The 15,756-nt window shown below is 60.1% G+C and overlaps 1 protein-coding gene and 1 long non-coding RNA gene across 4 annotated transcripts; one reads left to right on the forward strand and one right to left on the reverse strand.

Annotated features, from left to right (window-relative positions):
- The first annotated feature begins 3,328 nt into the window (after nucleotides 1–3,328).
- On the forward strand, nucleotides 3,329–5,705 carry LOC132000300 (uncharacterized). Its single transcript, XR_009399241.1, has 3 exons — nucleotides 3,329–3,624; nucleotides 4,625–4,769; nucleotides 5,085–5,705. It is a non-coding gene; the product is annotated as an uncharacterized LOC132000300 (long non-coding RNA).
- A 6,715-nt stretch (nucleotides 5,706–12,420) lies between these two features.
- On the reverse strand, nucleotides 12,421–15,707 carry BAG5 (BAG cochaperone 5). 3 transcript variants are annotated; one of them, XM_059374099.1, is made up of 2 exons: nucleotides 15,614–15,707; nucleotides 12,421–14,003 (listed from the first exon to the last, which is right to left on the reverse strand). In XM_059374099.1, exon 2 carries the CDS (start codon nucleotides 13,973–13,975, stop codon nucleotides 12,632–12,634), a length of 1,344 nt encoding a protein of 447 aa, XP_059230082.1. In that variant the 5' UTR covers nucleotides 13,976–14,003; nucleotides 15,614–15,707; the 3' UTR covers nucleotides 12,421–12,631. The 3 variants fall into 3 exon arrangements, with proteins under 3 accessions (XP_059230082.1, XP_059230081.1, XP_059230083.1); XM_059374098.1 differs by lacking the exon at nucleotides 15,614–15,707 and adding an exon at nucleotides 15,160–15,406; XM_059374100.1 differs by lacking the exon at nucleotides 15,614–15,707 and adding an exon at nucleotides 14,554–14,648.
- Between the last annotated feature and the right edge of the window lie 49 nt (nucleotides 15,708–15,756).

A 15,756-nucleotide genomic window follows, 5' to 3' on the forward strand; every position in this document is an offset into this window, starting at 1 on the left:
AAAGGCGGCCGTTGGGAATCCGCCTGGGGACAAAGCCGCTGCCAGGCGGGGAACAAGTGAGTGGACGGCCCCCCTCATGGCATAAATTAGGGGGCCTGAGGTGGAGGAGGGGAGGGCAGCTGCAGCTGGCGCCTGAGGCAGAGCACACCCATGCGCGTGTGCAAACGTACAGACGGACAGCCCCACCCCCCCACTCACAAACTGGTGCATGGGGCTGTCCCCCGTGCAAGCCTCATTCATTCATTCCTCCCGCGTGGGGCGCGCTGGCCTGGGGACACAGCATCTGCTGGTGAAGCAGTGAGGACGTCTGCTGGGCGCCGGGCGTCCCTGGGCGCAGGGACTCTGGTCCCCAGCGGGAGCTGGGACTGAGTCTGCAGGTGGACCCCCAGAGCTCCCTGTCTGCAGGTGCCTGAGGTCCAGCGGGTGCCCCGGCCTGAGATCCCATGGCAGGTGTCTCGGCCTTCCCGCTCACCAGGTGAGGTCAGGAAAACAACTGGTTTCAGATGAGTGGTGTCTTGTGACACCCACCCCCTGGGGGCCCAAGGGCTTCCTGTCTCCAGGGTCCCTCCTGCTCCACAAAGTATCCTCACAGCCGTATTGACCCTCAGCCCTCCCTGCCCAGGGCACTGCCCCTGCCCCAGGGATGACTGTGTGAGACCCTTGGGATGAGGGGGGAAGGGGTCCAGGGTGGCCAACGGCAGCAGGCCCATGTGGACGTCAGCATGGGTCACCACACTGTCCCTCAGGCCACCTCACGAATGCACCAGGTCTCCTCCAGCAACTTGCTTAGCCTCCCTGCGCACTGGAAACACTTGTCCCCATCCAGACAGCTTCAGGCCAGGCAAGCTTCCCGCCGGCGGAGGCGGTGGGCTTGGAGCTGGCCCTAGACGGTCAGCTAGGTCCCAGAGGCAGGCACGGCTACTGTCAGGCCCAGGGGCTCTCCCTCAAAGAATGGCGGCCCTGCCTGCCCTGAGTGCAGTCTGGCCCTGGTGTCCTGGCCCTGCTGATGACCGAGGCTGAGAAGGCATGTGACCCGGTGAAGGGCACTGGCCCTCCCATGGGTCCCATCCCTTGAGGGGACGTATGTGCAGCTCAGGGCTCTCTCCACAGTGCTCCTGGCTGCCCCTCCCACACTGGGAAGCCTTGACCTGAGGCCTAGGGTCGGGGTCCAGAGAATTTTGAAGCTTGCTGTCACCGCAGCAGCACAGAGAGCCCTGAGATTTCTGGGCGGCTTCAAAGCTCTTTTGCAACCCCTGAGACCACAGCCCACCCGGAAGCGGGAAGGACCCTGGGGTGGCTGGGCACCTGCTGGATGCTGGGCATTTCTGCACCCCCCTCCCTTCTATGGAACGGGACACTGAACACCCACGGGCTGCGCCCAGCATCCAGGGGCGGGCGGCCGGCCAGGAGGGGGCCCGCAGACGCCGGGGCACGCAGCCCCGCTCCCCCGCCCCAGGCCGGGAAGCCCTGCGCCCTTCCGAAGCTGGGAGCGGGAGCGGGAGCGGGAGCGGGAGCGGGAGCCCGCGCACTCGGGACGGGAGCGGGGAGGGGGAGCGCTCTGGGCCGCGTTGCCATGGCGCCGCCGCGGGCCGCCCCGTGCACGTTCCCAGCGCACCTCCCGGGACTGCCGCTGCGGGGACTCGGGCTCCGGCCGGGTCAGGGGCTGCCCCCAGTCGCCCAGCCCCGCTCCAGCCCCAGGCCCTGGCCCACCTGCGTCTGCCCGGGCGGGGGTGGGGAGGGGTGTCCCAGGGCGGACCGCGTCTGTCCCACCCCGTCACGCCAGCGCGCGCGCACGCACACACCGCGCCGCGTACCCGTGCACGCGCAGAGCACACACGTGCACACACACAACCGCACGAGGCGCTCCGCGGAGCGGCGGGAGCCACTGCCCTGGAGTCCCCAGGAGCTTCACGTCCACCCCCAGGCGCAACGGGAGGCAAGATGTCCGGCCTCCTCTGCTTGCCAAGTGCTGCGGAGGAGAGGCGGCTCTGCTGGACTAGGACTTAGGGGACACCCTGGTCTAAAAGGAGGACATGAATGGCTCTGAGTTCAGATGAGGTCTGCCTCCAGGAGGCTTTGGGACCTATTGGGCTCCTTGCCACGTGATGGCTGCGGCCACCCCCAGGGCTCCACGTGGGCCCCCTTCACAGACAGTGGCCCAGAGACACACGGGTGGGTAGCTGCCTTGGCCAAGGCCTCGGGCTGTCACCGGGGCCGGTGGACCACAGAGAGGCCCTGGGGCCCTGGGCAGCTGGCCCTGACTCCCTTTGTCACCTGATGTCAAAGGGTGGGGTCTGGACATCAGGGAAGGGACCCAGATTCTGTGAGCTTCTGCAGGACCCCACTGAGGGTGGGCAGGGACAGAGGCAGTGGCTGCTGGGAGGCTCCAGAAGGCTTCCTTGGGCAGAGGCAGGGGCTGGAACCAGGGTGCTGGGGCAGGGCAGGAGTCACCCCAGGTCAGGGGAGGAGGCAAAAGGAGAGCCTTCCTTTCTCCTGGGGCAGAACTGATGGCAAGGAGGCTTCCCTTGTGTGGAGCTCAGGGCCATGGTGAGGCCACACCGGAGGCCAGGAGTTAAGGTCCTCCACCTGCCAGCTGTACCCTGGGTCACCAGGAGGTCATGCTAGGGCTGGTGCCATCAGCCCCTGTGCCCTGCTCCTCCCTGGCCCCGGCCTGCCGTGCTTGGTGACAGGTGCTCTTTGCCCGGTTCACCACCACCTGTGCTGCCCTGCTTGCTGCTGACCCCACAGTGCCATGTGGGGGCCCTGTCAGCCTGGGGACAGCCCTGGGAGGCCTGCTGGGGGGAAACTGAGGCTGGAGAAGAGCAGGATGGCAGGGCTCCATAAGCCTCCAGAGCAACCAGAGGGAGGCCCAGGAAGGGGGAGGAGCACCTTCCCTTCTCACAGCAGCCCTTCCTGACCTGAGGGTCCAGGCCCCAGCCCAGGTACACCTGTGGGCTCCTTCCCTCTTTTCAACTTCTTTCTTGACTTTCTCCACCCTGTTCCCCTAGAGCCCGAAACACAGGAGCTGTAGTGGGGCCTGAGGACAGAGGAGGGGGTGGAGATTACGCAGAGGAGGGGGTGTCTCTCCAAGGCCAGAGCAGAGCCCCAAGGGGCCAGCGCAGGGGGCTGCGGGCAGGAAGGGGGAGCTGGGGTTACCCGGGAGGGGGGACCCGCCTGCGGGGAGAAGGGCGCAGGCAGCGTGGGCTCCTTGTCTGCCAGGCGGGGGCCCACGCTGACGGCGCTGCACCCCGTGGGGCCTGAGGCGGGTCCGCCAGACCCAGCTCCGAGGGGCGGTGGAAGCTGCGAGAACCACGGGGCCGCGCGCCGACCTTCCGCCGTGGCGCGTGGTTGTGGCGTTGACGGGTCGCGGAGCCCCCACGGGCAACCAGCTCGCGCCCGGAGCCGCGGCCACCTGTCCGCCAGCGCGAGGGCAGGTGCGCTCAGCGGGGACCCAGGAGCGACAGCTGCGCGGCCGGCCCGCGGCTCGCTCTCCGCGGTTCCCTCCACCCGGCCAGGACCCCGGTCCCGGACGCCGGGTCGCGGGCGCCGCCTGGCGGCCGCCCTTCCCCGCAGCGCACGACCAGCGCCGGCCCCGCGAGGTCAAGGGGGCCTCGTGCCAAGCAGGTGCGGGGACAGCGCGGGCTGGCTGTGGGGAGGGCCAGGGGCGTGGGGGGGGGGTGGGGGTGGCGGAGGGTTTGGTCGGGTCCTCCTTGTCCCCTAGAGCTCCCACGGGAGGGGCCCCCTGAGGCGCCCTCCCAAGCCGGCCGTCGCCCAGGCTTAGCGGGGGAGGGACACCCACGGGACAAGTCTCTGCTAGGCTTGGTGGAGCTGTGGCGGTCGGGCCTCGGGGAAAGCGCCGGGTCCCAGCGGGCCACCTGAGTCGCTGTATCACACCTGGCTCTCTGTTCTTGGGGACTTTCTGATTCCGGATGCGGTCCTGCCCCTCAAGGCGCCCGCAGTTCGCCCAACAGCCAGCAACGCGGACTCTCAAGGCCTTTGCCTGGGCTGTGGTCTGCCCGCAGGCGCTGCCGGATCCGGTACAGCCCGGCTCTCAGGCCCGCCCCACTAGCCATGTTGGTTCAGGGACAACTTCCTTTCTTCTGAGTGTCGGGGTGGGCAGGGAGAGCGGAGAGCTGGGTGTCCCAGGGCAAGTGAGCATCTGGAGCTGGGAGGCGAGGGCTGCCGGGAGTGCCCTGGGCCTGCCTAAGCTGGCCTACCTGGAGGGAAGCATGAGGAGGCTGTGGGGGTGCCCACGCGGGACCTCAGGGTGAGGGCCGCGGCCGGTGACTCACTGCCCCAGGCCCCAGGGTGGCAATAGGCAAAGGACAAGTGCCCTGTGCCCATTGCATCTTTGTGCCTTTATTGTTATTGTTATTTTTTTATTTATTTTTTAAAAAGATTTTATTTATTTATTTGACAGAGATCACAAGCAGGCAGAGAGGCAGGCAGAGAGAGAGAGAGAGAGAGAGAGGGAAGCAGGCTTCCTGCGGAGCAGGGAGCCCGATGCGGGGCTTGATCCCAGGACCCTGAGATCATGACCTGAGCCGAAGGCAGCTGCTTAACCAACTGAGACTCCCGGGCGTCCCTATTTTTATTTTTTAAAGATTTTTTATTTGTTTGACAGAGATCACAAGCAGGCAGCGAGGCAGGCGGAGAGAGGGGGAAGCAGGCTCCCTGCTGAGCAGAGAGCCCGATGTGGGGCTCGATCCCAGGATCCTGAGACCATGACCTGAGCCGAAGGCAGAGGCTTAACCCACTGAGCCACCCAGGTGCCCCTTCTTTTTTTTTTTTAAGATTTTATTTATTTATTTGAGAGAGAGAGAAAGAGAGAGAGCATGAAATGCAACAGGTCAGAGGGAGAAGCAGACTCCCTGCTCAGCCGGGAGCCGGATGTGGGACTCCATCTCGGGACTCCAGGATCATGACCTGAGCCGAAGGCAGTTGCTTAACCCACTGAGCCACCCAGGCGTCCTGCATCTTTGTGCTTTTAATAACCAGCTCCTGTCGTTAGTGAGCCAGACCTGGGGAGTTCTCCCACTCACCTGCTTCTGTGACTGTCCCCCACACGTATTCTCTCTGGTCAGGCAGGTCAGACCCCTGGGAGTCCCCACCTCTGGGGCCGCCCTCACTGCGCCACCCCAGATCCTCGCCCTGGGTCCCTCACTCTGCCTGCTGCTCTTACCGCACCCCCGCGGGCCCCCGCCCTCGCCCCAAGGCTCCCAGTTCAGCGCCCGCCCCTGCCACCAGGTGAGTACCCAACCGGGCAGCCAGTCCTGAAAGCCTTGGAGGCTCCCGCGGCTCCTGGGGGGCGGCCATCCAGCTGCTCCGTGCTCTGCCCCTGACTCCCTGCTGAGCTCTGCCGGGCCCTCGGGTATGCCTGGCACCAGGCTCTGCGCTCCGCCCCTGCTACTCCCTCACCTCTGGGGGCTCGGTGTAAAAGGTGTGCCCCTCAAGGACCGTCCTCCGACGCCCCCAGCGGGGGCACACGTGCGGTGTATGCACCCACCCTGAGCTGTGTGCCCTGTGACCCTCGTCTGCCTTCCCCCTGGACACGGGGACCCTCCTGGGGCTGGTGCTGCCGACCTCCCGGTACCCCAGGACAGGGCCCCATGGAAGTGTGTTGCGGGAACACAGGCGGCCCTCCCGGACTCAGGAGGTCACCCCACCCCTCTCTGCTGTCCTCCTGCCTGCTCGGTGGGAGCCGTTTGCCGTCATTCACTCCGAGAAATAGTCATGGGTTGGTCAGGTGCTGTTCTAGGGACTGACTATCCTGCCAGGAAGAAACCAGCTTTGTGACCTTAGAGTCCATATGGAGACAAGCGTGACTGGACATGTGCTGTGGCTTCGGGCCGCGGGACTCCCCGCCGAGCCCAGTGGTCCGGATCGCCACTAGTCTCAGCAGGTGGTGTGTGCTGCCCTGGGGGTTCACTACTGGCCGCTCAGCAGTCAGACTGGACGCGCCGAGGACCAGGGACCGGAGCCAAGGAGCCGATCCTTTCTGCAGGGCCGGCCACCAGGAGGTCACAGGGCTGCCTGTAACCAGGCACAAGATGGAAGCGGTTCCATTCTCTGCCCTCCCCAGGGAAACAGAGCAACCCAGACAGTGAGAGAGAAGGGTGGCCCGGACCCAGACCTCAGGGGTCCTGGGGGGACCCTCCAAGCCCATTCCCACCACGTGAGCTCTGGTGCAGTGTCCCTCTTGGCAGAGGGTTCCTGCCTCTGCCTGACACCCTGGACCTTGGGCACCTTGCTGTCCGGCCCCGGACTGGCCAGGAAGATGACAAGACCAAGGAGGCCACAGCGTGCTCTCCTGGGGGAGGGGCTCGCTTCCGTGAGGGCTGCCTGTGTCCCTTCAGCTCCTCGCCCGGCTAGGTGCTCAGCCAAGGGCGGTTGGTCAGTGGCGAGGGTGGCAACACAGCAGCCTGGCCAGTCCTCTCACCACACAGGCCCCGGTCTGGGGGCCCCTGGGCAGGGGCATGAGGTGGTGGCTATAGGGCAAGTTCCTGACCGCGACACCAGGCCCCCAGCTACGGGTGCAGTAGACCAAGGTTCTTTGAATCCTGATGAGCAGAAAAGCAGGTGATTTTATTTGAGATTTCATTTTCTAAGGGGCACCCGGGTGGCTCCGTGGGTTAAAGCCTCTGCCTTCGGCTCAGGTCATGATCCCAGGGTCCCGGGATCGAGCCCCGAGTTAGGCTCCCTGCTCAGCGGGGAGCCTGCTTCCCCCTCTCTCTGCCTGTCTCCCTGCCTACTTGTGATCTCTGTCTGTCAAATAAATAAAAATCCTTTAAATTTTTTTTTTCTTTTGGCAAGTGGTGCTCACTCCTGGCTGAGCGCCGAGGCAGCGGATGGTGAACAGCCCGTGGAGCTATTCAGCAAGTTCTTGAACAGGTATTGTGCAGAGAACACTACTTCCCAAGAAGAGTTCCCTGAAAGGACATGGGGAGTCTGGGAGGCAGCGTGGGGTGGCCTGGCGAGGGTGACGCGGGAGCCAGAGGCCGGGGCGCTGTGGGAGGGAGGGCCGGCGCGGAAGTCACGCCCGCAGCCTGGCCAGGTAGGGAGGCGACCAGACCATCCAGCTCTGTGTCCCAGGCCCCTGGAGGACGGGGACCGGGACACTCATGTCAGCGTGAGGACTGGCCATGTTCGCTTGGGAAACAGGCTGCAGGGGAAAGGCCCAAGAGTTTAGATTTTATTCTGAGAGAGCACGTGAGCACGGGGAGGGGCAGCAGAGAGAGACAGAGTCTCAAGCAGACTCCGCGGCGGAGCGCGGATCCAGACCCGGGGCTCGATCCCACGACTCTGAGATCGTGACCTGAGCCGAAACCAAGAGTGAGACGCTCAACTGACGGGGCCACCCAAGCGCCCCGCAATGTCTCAAGTTTAAAGGATTATTGTGTAAATCCAATGGCCTGTGTCGTGACCGTGCGGTGAAGGCGAGATGTGGGGGCAGGCGGTGCTGCTCGAACGGGCGCCATGGCCTCCCGGCCGCTCAGGAACGTGCTCGGATCTGAAGAGGAGTAGGAAGGAGGTATTTTTCCGGTTATAATTCACAATGAAGAGCCATGAGGACAGAATAAGACACTGGTTTGAGACAGTATTTCTTTTGAAGTTTTCCCATTAAAAGGGATGCAGGGCGGGGGCAGGGAGCCTGGCTGGCAGTTGGTAGAGCCCGCCACTCTTGATCTCCAAGCTGCTGTTTGAGCTCCATGCTGGGTATAGAGATTACTTGAAAAAAAAATAAATAGGGCGCCTGGGTGGCTCAGTGGGTTAAGCCGCTGCCTTCGGCTCAGGTCATGATCTCAGAGTCCTGGGATCGAGTCCCGCATCGGGCTCTCTGCTCAGCGGAGAGCCTGCTTCCCTCTCTCTCTCTCTGCCTGCCTCTCCATCTACTTGTGATTTCTCTCTGTCAAATAAATAAATAAAATATTTCAAAAATAAATAAATAAATAAATATATATTTAAAGATTTTTTTTGAAAGAGAGAGGGAGCATAAGCAGAGGGAGCAGGAGCCGGAGAAGCAGACTTCCCGCTGAGCAGGGAGCCCGAAGCGGGGCTCGATCCCAAGACCCTGGCAGCGTTGAAGGCAGAGGCTTAATGACTGAGCCACCCAGGCACCCCTTAAAAAAAAAAAGGCCACAGGGTTTATTGATGTTTGGAGCCTAATGTGGTGCTCGTGAGCCAGAGGCCTCCTCAGCCTTCAGCGCTAAGGGCCCACTTAAGCCCTGGAGAGCTGAGATCCGACCCCAGTCTGAGCTCTCGGCCGATGCCCCAGGCGGGCCGCCGAGTTCCTGGGCTGTGCACCGCGCACGGGAGCACCTGCGGGTAGGACCTGCCCTCCAGGTGAACTGGAGCAGGCGTTCTGCTGAGCCGGAGCCGTCCCAGACGCCTGTGCCTTTCCTAGGTGCCCTGGTTCCCCGGACAGGTAATCTCCGGAGGGTCTGATTCATCCCGGGGACAACGCTGAAGCTGCCTTGGGGCGCTCCTGAGAATGAAGCGTGTGCGAAACGCGCCTCACACAGGGCCTGGCGCGGGGGCTCGGTCCAGGACGGTTTGGAGAATGAAGCATTTACGGCAGAAGCGGGGGCGCCTGGGTGGCTCGATCCGCGAAGCGTCCGACTGGTCTCAGCTCGGGTCTTGACTGAGCTCGGCGGACAGTATGCCGGGGTCATTCGCCCGCTGCCCCCCCCCCTCCTCGCTTGCTCTCAGATCAGTCCCAGTAAAAGCCACCATCACACACGTCCTGACCACCTGGGTACCCTCAAACTCGCACCCAGGGGCCCCATCTGGGCCCTGCCCCAGCCCCCTCCCTCAGCCTCCCTGGCCCACGACGCCCCCCGCTTCCCCGGCCTCACCAGAGCACACTCGGCTCCCTCCCAGCTCGCGCCGCCGCCGGAGTCCGATCCGATCGGAGCGCCCAGCACGGCACGCCCTCTGCCACCCTGGCCGGACTGCGGTTTCTTCGGGGCCACACGGTGACGGACCCGCTCCGACCGGCAGCACAGCACGAAGCATGCAGCAGAGCTGGACGCACGGGTTCCGGTGTCCGCGAGCAGTGGAAGCCTAGTGTGCTACGGTGCCTCTGTGTGGCAGAGCATTTAAAAATTTCCAGTTTCCCCCAAAGTATCCTTTTTTAACCTGTACAGTTTGTTTCTTGTCACTTCTGGGCCTCGGGCTCATTTGCATGGCTGGGTAGGCTGCTGTGGGTCACCTGGAGACCTTCGCAGGAGAGGCGGCAGCAGAAACGAGCCGGCAGGAGGCGAGAAGCAGAACAAGGTCCTGCTTTCACGTAACAGGTCCCCCAGTGAGTGGGACTCGTCCTTGCTGGAGGCGGAGCAGGGAGGCGCCGAGGGCTCGGGAGCTCTAGAACTCCCCGGTCAGAAATGCCAACTCTCTACCGAGAAGATGAGCTTCAACAGCGCACCTTAACTCATGCCTTTTCTCCGTGGAGAGGAGCTTCCCCGTTTCCCCGCTTTGCTCCAGGTAAGGCCACCTCCTGCCTGCACGGGCTCGGGGGCGGAACGGGAGACCACATCTCCCCTGGGCTGTTCTCTGGTCCCCACACTCCGGGACCGCTTCCGTCAACGGCCACCCCTTCCTCTGCCACAGGACTCTGATCCGTGCTCCGTGCTGTCACCTCCTTAGGCCACTGCCACCGACGGGACCTGCGAACCCCTCCCCATGTCTGGCCCATTCTGCCAAGACATTGTTCCTCACCCAGGCCGGACAGCAAGTGACGGTGAATCAGAACAGAACTCACACCTCAGACTCACATCCTTTCTCCACTGCAAAGATAAGCTAAGAGATTTTTATTGCATTAATAATTATGGGTATACTAATATCTCAAAATACTGAATTATTTCAGACATACGATTACAATAGTCCTACAACGGACGGAGTGGGGACAGGAACCAGCGCACTGGGGGGCACATCCGTATTGTACATCAAAATCAATGGCAAATATTTCTCCAATTATTCTTAGAAAAATACTAGACAGATTAGAAGCTGAAAAGCTTTGCTTAATAACAACCTGTATATGCAGGATAAGCTTAGACCTTCAAAAACCAGGTAAAAACTGGCAAAGTAAAACACAAGAGAAACACGGGTTAACCCACGTACTAACCGGCAGCAGATACCGTACGGAGGCATTGTACCAAAATAAAGCATCCACCCCCGCAGGGATGGTTCGTTCCGTCTGTCTTCATCACGACTTCGTTACAGGTAGACCGACTTAGTCTAATGTGGGTCAGGACTGACCCGAGAGCAAAGCTGTCTCACGTGAGGTAAAGAAAGCAAACATTCCCAGCCAGTTTTTGCGTGAACATGGATTGTACTGTTTAATGCAGACCCAAGGCCGAACAGTTTTTGGGGGTAGGTTTTACTAACATTACAGGTTCTCCTCATGTAAGACCGTAAGAATACAATAGTGTTACGAGCCCGGTTCACGTTACACGCGGCAGCCCCCTAGGACACGGACGGCTCCCAGCTGGGGACAAGGAAAGCTCCGTCCCGTGTCGCCAGCGTTCCTGACTGGAGCGTCATCAGGTGCAAGGAACTAGAACAGGTCGGATAGGGGACGTCATGCCTTAAGTCACGCGAGGATGATGCGATCATCTCCACACCTCATCTCCACGACCGAGGGCCACACGAGCACGTGAGCACGCGCACCGGCTCCCGAGACTTCCCTCCCTCACAGGCGCGCTCAGAGCTCGCGGCTCCGGAAAAGCTAGAGATCACCTTGTTTAAAACGAAACAATGGAGATTTTAAAAGGAAACTCCGACACTGAACTTTCAAATCTGACTTTGAAAATGAAGTCAAGCCTGGGGCAGGACAGGCCTCAGGCACTTGAGTTTAGAAACTCTAAGATTTTAAGCGCACCCGCGAGTGAGGATAAGCCCTAAAAAGGACTTTGGCCCAAGTGAGCTCCCAGTGGTCTGCATGGGGATCTGCAGGCGCCAGGGGTGGGATGAGCACATGGGAAGGGCTCAAAGCCCAAAGACACAAAAATGCCCTTGGACTCCACGATCCGCTGAGTCCCACTGCCACAGTTCTAGCAGGAGACACACATGGAGGGCGCTTAGCTATCGGGCAGCGCCGAGACAAAACGGCGATCTCGAGGGTCACATTTTTATCCTCCTTTTGGTGTCAGGGCCCTTCCCTTCTCTCTTACTTTTAGCTGCCTGCAGTTACCAAATCAGTATCTCTGAAAGAAAATGACAGGCTGCCCGAGTCCAAGAGCCATCCGTCCTCTAGTAGGGTTATTGGGTGAGAGGTGACAACAGCAAGTCTGTTCGCCACCATGTGGGGACCGACACGTTACCAAGCCACTTGAGAACATTGGGAAATTCTCTTCTTCCCATCAACTGGCAGTCACAGAACCGGGTCCCCAGAAAGCAAAGTATAGACACCCGCATGCCCTTTAACGAAAGGGAACCCACCACACGCGGACAGACCTTACTGGCTCTTTCTGGCCCTTGAGACACCGCCACGTGCCACTGCCGTGAGCTCCGAAGCCCAGCGGGTGCGCAGAACCGCTGTCGCTGCTCGGCCCGGGCGGGAGATGTTCTGATGCCGGGGCCGTGCCCCTCCTCGGGCAAGCTGGCGAGGTCTGGTCCCGCAGAGCTACTCGCTGCCGCTATGGAACAGCACGGGGTGTGCGCAGGGAGTCTGTCCGCGATGCAGCCTCCAGCAGCAGCAGCCTGGGACGCGCCACACTCAGGCACTTCAGGAGGCTTAGCGCGACCTGACAGCGGCAACTCATCTCCAGCTTTCCTGATCTTGCCACAGGGATGGGTGTTTCCTTTTTTTTAAGGTCTCCTAACGTCACTTAAATGTTCCCAGCCTTACTGATGACCATTGAAAACTGTGAATTCAGAGTTTACAACAAAAACTTGAAGTAATAACTTGGTGTTTTATCCCTTCTTCAGGGCAGTCTCAAAGGTTTTTTTTTTTTTGCTACTAATTTTCATAATTTTCTTATGTTGCACAGGAAATAAGAGTTTCCCCTCTAAACGCAGAGTATGGGGGAAAATACAGACACCATTTTCCAAACAAAAAATGCTTATGAAAAAAAAAACCCCCAGAAAATCCAAAAACAAAAAAAAAAGCCCTCACCCTATTAACTTGGGTTGAACCAATCAGGCCTCAGAAACAAAGGAAAAAGCCCCCAAGCCCTCTGCTGTAGGTAGCGCAACAGAACATATACCATGGTCTGCTTTGTGTTTGGACCTTACTTCTAACCAAAAATCTCCCCGCCTCATAATCGTTCCAGTGTCCTGTCAGCCTATGTCTGTATCTAGATCCTGAAAGATCTGCACCCCAGTGCTTGCACAGCCCCCTTAAAAATGACAAAAGCTGCCCGTTCCACTTTGATTTAAAAAACCCCCCAAAAACCACACCACAACATATGGATAACGATCCAAATGGAAAAGTTAATGTGCTGTAATGACATTTGTTTTGCAACATCAAAAGCAGCAGATACTGAATATAATTTGCTTAAATCATAAAAACGGAGACTGAAATCTGCATGTATAAATCAAATCTAGGCTCCACGAACTGACAGCTCCCCATAAACACGCAGAAGTATACATAAAGTGCAGAACAGGAAGTACCCCGCGAGACGGGCAGCGGCTAGTACTCCCACTCGTCGGACTTCAGGTCCAGATAGCTGAGGATGTTCTGGGCGAGCTTCACCGCCTGCTTCCTGGCGGCCTTACACTTCTCTTCTCCTTGCGGGTCCACGGCGTCCAGGGCCAGCAGCTGCTTCGTGAGCAGCTCTTCCAGCCGGATGTAGTTCTTATCCGTTCGGTTCCCATCAAACGAGAGAACTTCGCCCTGGATCTCGGACAAGTTGCCCAGGATGTCCCAGACCGCTTTATGGGACGGGTGCTCCTCGCAAGCCAGTGTCTTCCTCTTCTCCAGGGCCTCCTTCAGGTCAATGTAGGTTATCAGGGTTTGCACCTCAATGACCGCCCTCCTCCGAGCCTCCCGGATGCAAGGATTTTTCTCGAGACTGACCTCATCCAACTGCCCGATCAGACCCTGCAATTCCATCTTTGAGCTCAGGTACAACTCAGGAGGATTCTGTGCTTGAAGAAGTTCATTTTTTATTTCTCTCATTCTCTTGAGGACCTTTTCTATTTTTAAAATGGAATGATTCTGTCCCAGGTCGAACGCGTAAGTAGTATCTGCTTCCTCTTCCAAATCCAAATATTTCAGTAATTTGTTGATATCTTCCACCACCTCGCGCCGGTAGTTCCTGATCTCCGTCCGCCCGCACACGTCCAGCGCGTCCAGGTCGGCGATCAGGCCCGAGAGCACACAGGAGAGGTGCCTGCAGGTCTCGGTACTGTTCACGCCCATGAGCAGCGCGATCAGGGTGCCCCTGGCCTTGTTCACCTCACACATCACCGAGTTGATTCTGGCGACGGAAGGATGGGCGTCCTCGGAGAGCGGCAGAGAAGGCTGCTTCTTCACGCAGTCTTCGATGATCTCCTGCACCGCGCAGATTTTGGTTAAGGTGTGATACCTCGCTTTCCGCAAGGAGATCTTCCCTCCGGTTTTGACGTGTGTCAGCCTCAGGATGATATCCTGGATGCCTTCTTCAAATTCGTCAGCCACACGGTTGCCCCCACTGTAAAAGGGCACAATCTTCTCCTTCACCAGGGACTGGGCTTCTTTAAAGATGTTCTCTATTTCGATCCGGTGGGGGTGGTTTGCGTTCTGCTCCAGCTCCTTGAGAAGACGCTCTGTCTCTTGGGCCGCCCTCTTCCTCGCTTGCTGAATATCTCCTTTTCCTTCAGTATCTACAGAATCTATTTCGAAAAGTTGTTTCGTTAGAAACCTCTCCAGTTTCTTGTAATTCTTGTCATCTGACAGACCACTGAAGCCAATTACTTGCTGTTCTATGCTTTTTACTTCCTTTTGGATTTCCTGAAGCCTACTGATAGCAGGATGTTGGTTTCCCATATCCATACTTTTGTTGTGTTCGGTTTTACAAGCACTATAAAAAAAATTGATGAGAATGCCAAATTACACAACATTGCTACAGAAAGGTAACCGTATACTCATTTATTCTGAAATTTTCGTTAAAAAGATGTATTCAAGAAAAAGGGCCCATCATTACTGTGATCTAAGCAGTCATACTCAAGTAGAGACAGTGACCAATCCACTTTGCTGAAAAGCACCTTCACAGCCGTGATTAAGAGCAGACAGGAGGGGCATCTGGGTGGCTCAGTCATTAAGCCTTTGCCTTCGGCTCGGGTCATGGTCCCAGGGTCCCGCCATGGAGCTCCACAGCCGGCTCCCTGCTCTGTGGGAGCCTGCTTCTCCCTCTCCCCCTCCCCCTGCTTGTGTTCCCTCTCTCGCTCTGTCTCTATCAAATAATAAAATCTTGAAAAAAGAAAAAAGCAGATAGGATAGTGCAGTGGGGAATGAGCTGGAGCTCTGAGCCTGTGAATGTCCTGTGTCCTCAGCCGGAGCAGAGGCGCGTCTGTGCGCACGAGGTCAACCCCCAGCTTGGAAACAGTACAGGAATCTCAGGTAACATTAACCTCGGCCCTGGCTGTTGGCAGGAGCTGGGCGCCTTAGTCGATGTACAGCAGCAGCTCGTTTCACCTTCAAAGCTAACCGTGCCATCCCAGCACCTCCCTGGCCCAGGAGCTATTCCTAGTTTCCAGAAAAAGGAACTCTAGGTCAAACAATTAGCAGCAGTCACCCCGCAAGAAGTCCCGCTTCTGCGTTCCTCCCACCCTTCAGGTGCTTCTGCAAAGCGACCCTGTTTCTCCCCGCCCGCCGAGTCGCTCACAGATCGTCCCTCCGCTGGAAAGGAAAGGTGACTGGCACCGCGTTCAAAGTACCACCTTGGCCTCCGGAGGGCTAGGACCTCCGCAGGCCCCACCATGCTCCCCTCCCCACCCCCACCCCCACCCGTCAGATGCCGCAATCCGTTCATTAGCCTCCCACGGAGAGGCCGGACTGGCTCAGCGCATCCCCCCAAGCTCTGAGCTTCTACGGGCCGGCTCGCGGAGGACGACGGACGACCCGCTGACCCCAACCCCTTGGGGGTGTCCCAGCCAGGAACAGGCCTCCGGAGGCCCCCGAGGGCGGGCTGCCCGGCTTCCTTGCCCCCTTCTCGCCCTCCCCTGCCGGCACTTTACCCAGAAGAGGTCTAAGCTGGTTTGGTCTTGGTTTCCCGTGGGTGAGGTGGCGAGGTGGAAGGTCAGCCCTTTACGGGGTGCGGCACCGGAGCTGGGCCCCTAGCTGCATCCCCTCACCCCTGCCGGCTAGGTCTGAACCGGGCGGCCGGTGAAGGGGCCGGCGGTGGCGCGGCAGCTACTGGCCGCAGCGGCCGCTCCGGGGGTCTCGCCCGGACCCCCGCTGCGCCCGCCGGCCCTGACCTCACAATGGCCCGCGCGGGGAGGGGACGGCCGCGCTCGGCCGGGCCGCCGAGCCCTCCGGGCGGGCGGAAGCCCCGAGAGGGGGGCGAGCGGGCCGGCCCGCGTCGGACGCAGGCAGGACGCGGCGCCCGGCCGAGGCCCCGTCGGGCGGGCGCGGGGGGCGCGCCGGCGCGGGGGTGGCTCGCGGGCCCTCCCGCCGCCGCGCCGCGCTCACCTGTGCCGCCCGCGCCATCGCGCGCTGCGCCGCCGACGCCCAGCGACTCCGCGGCTCCCGCCGTCGCCCGCCCCGCGGCCCCGCCCCGGGCCGAACAGCGCTCGCCCTGGGAAAACGTCCTCCGGCGCCGCGCCGCGCCCGCG

Source organism: Mustela nigripes, chromosome 13 (genome assembly GCF_022355385.1).
Source record: "Mustela nigripes isolate SB6536 chromosome 13, MUSNIG.SB6536, whole genome shotgun sequence".
Taxonomy (NCBI): Eukaryota; Metazoa; Chordata; class Mammalia; order Carnivora; family Mustelidae; genus Mustela; species Mustela nigripes.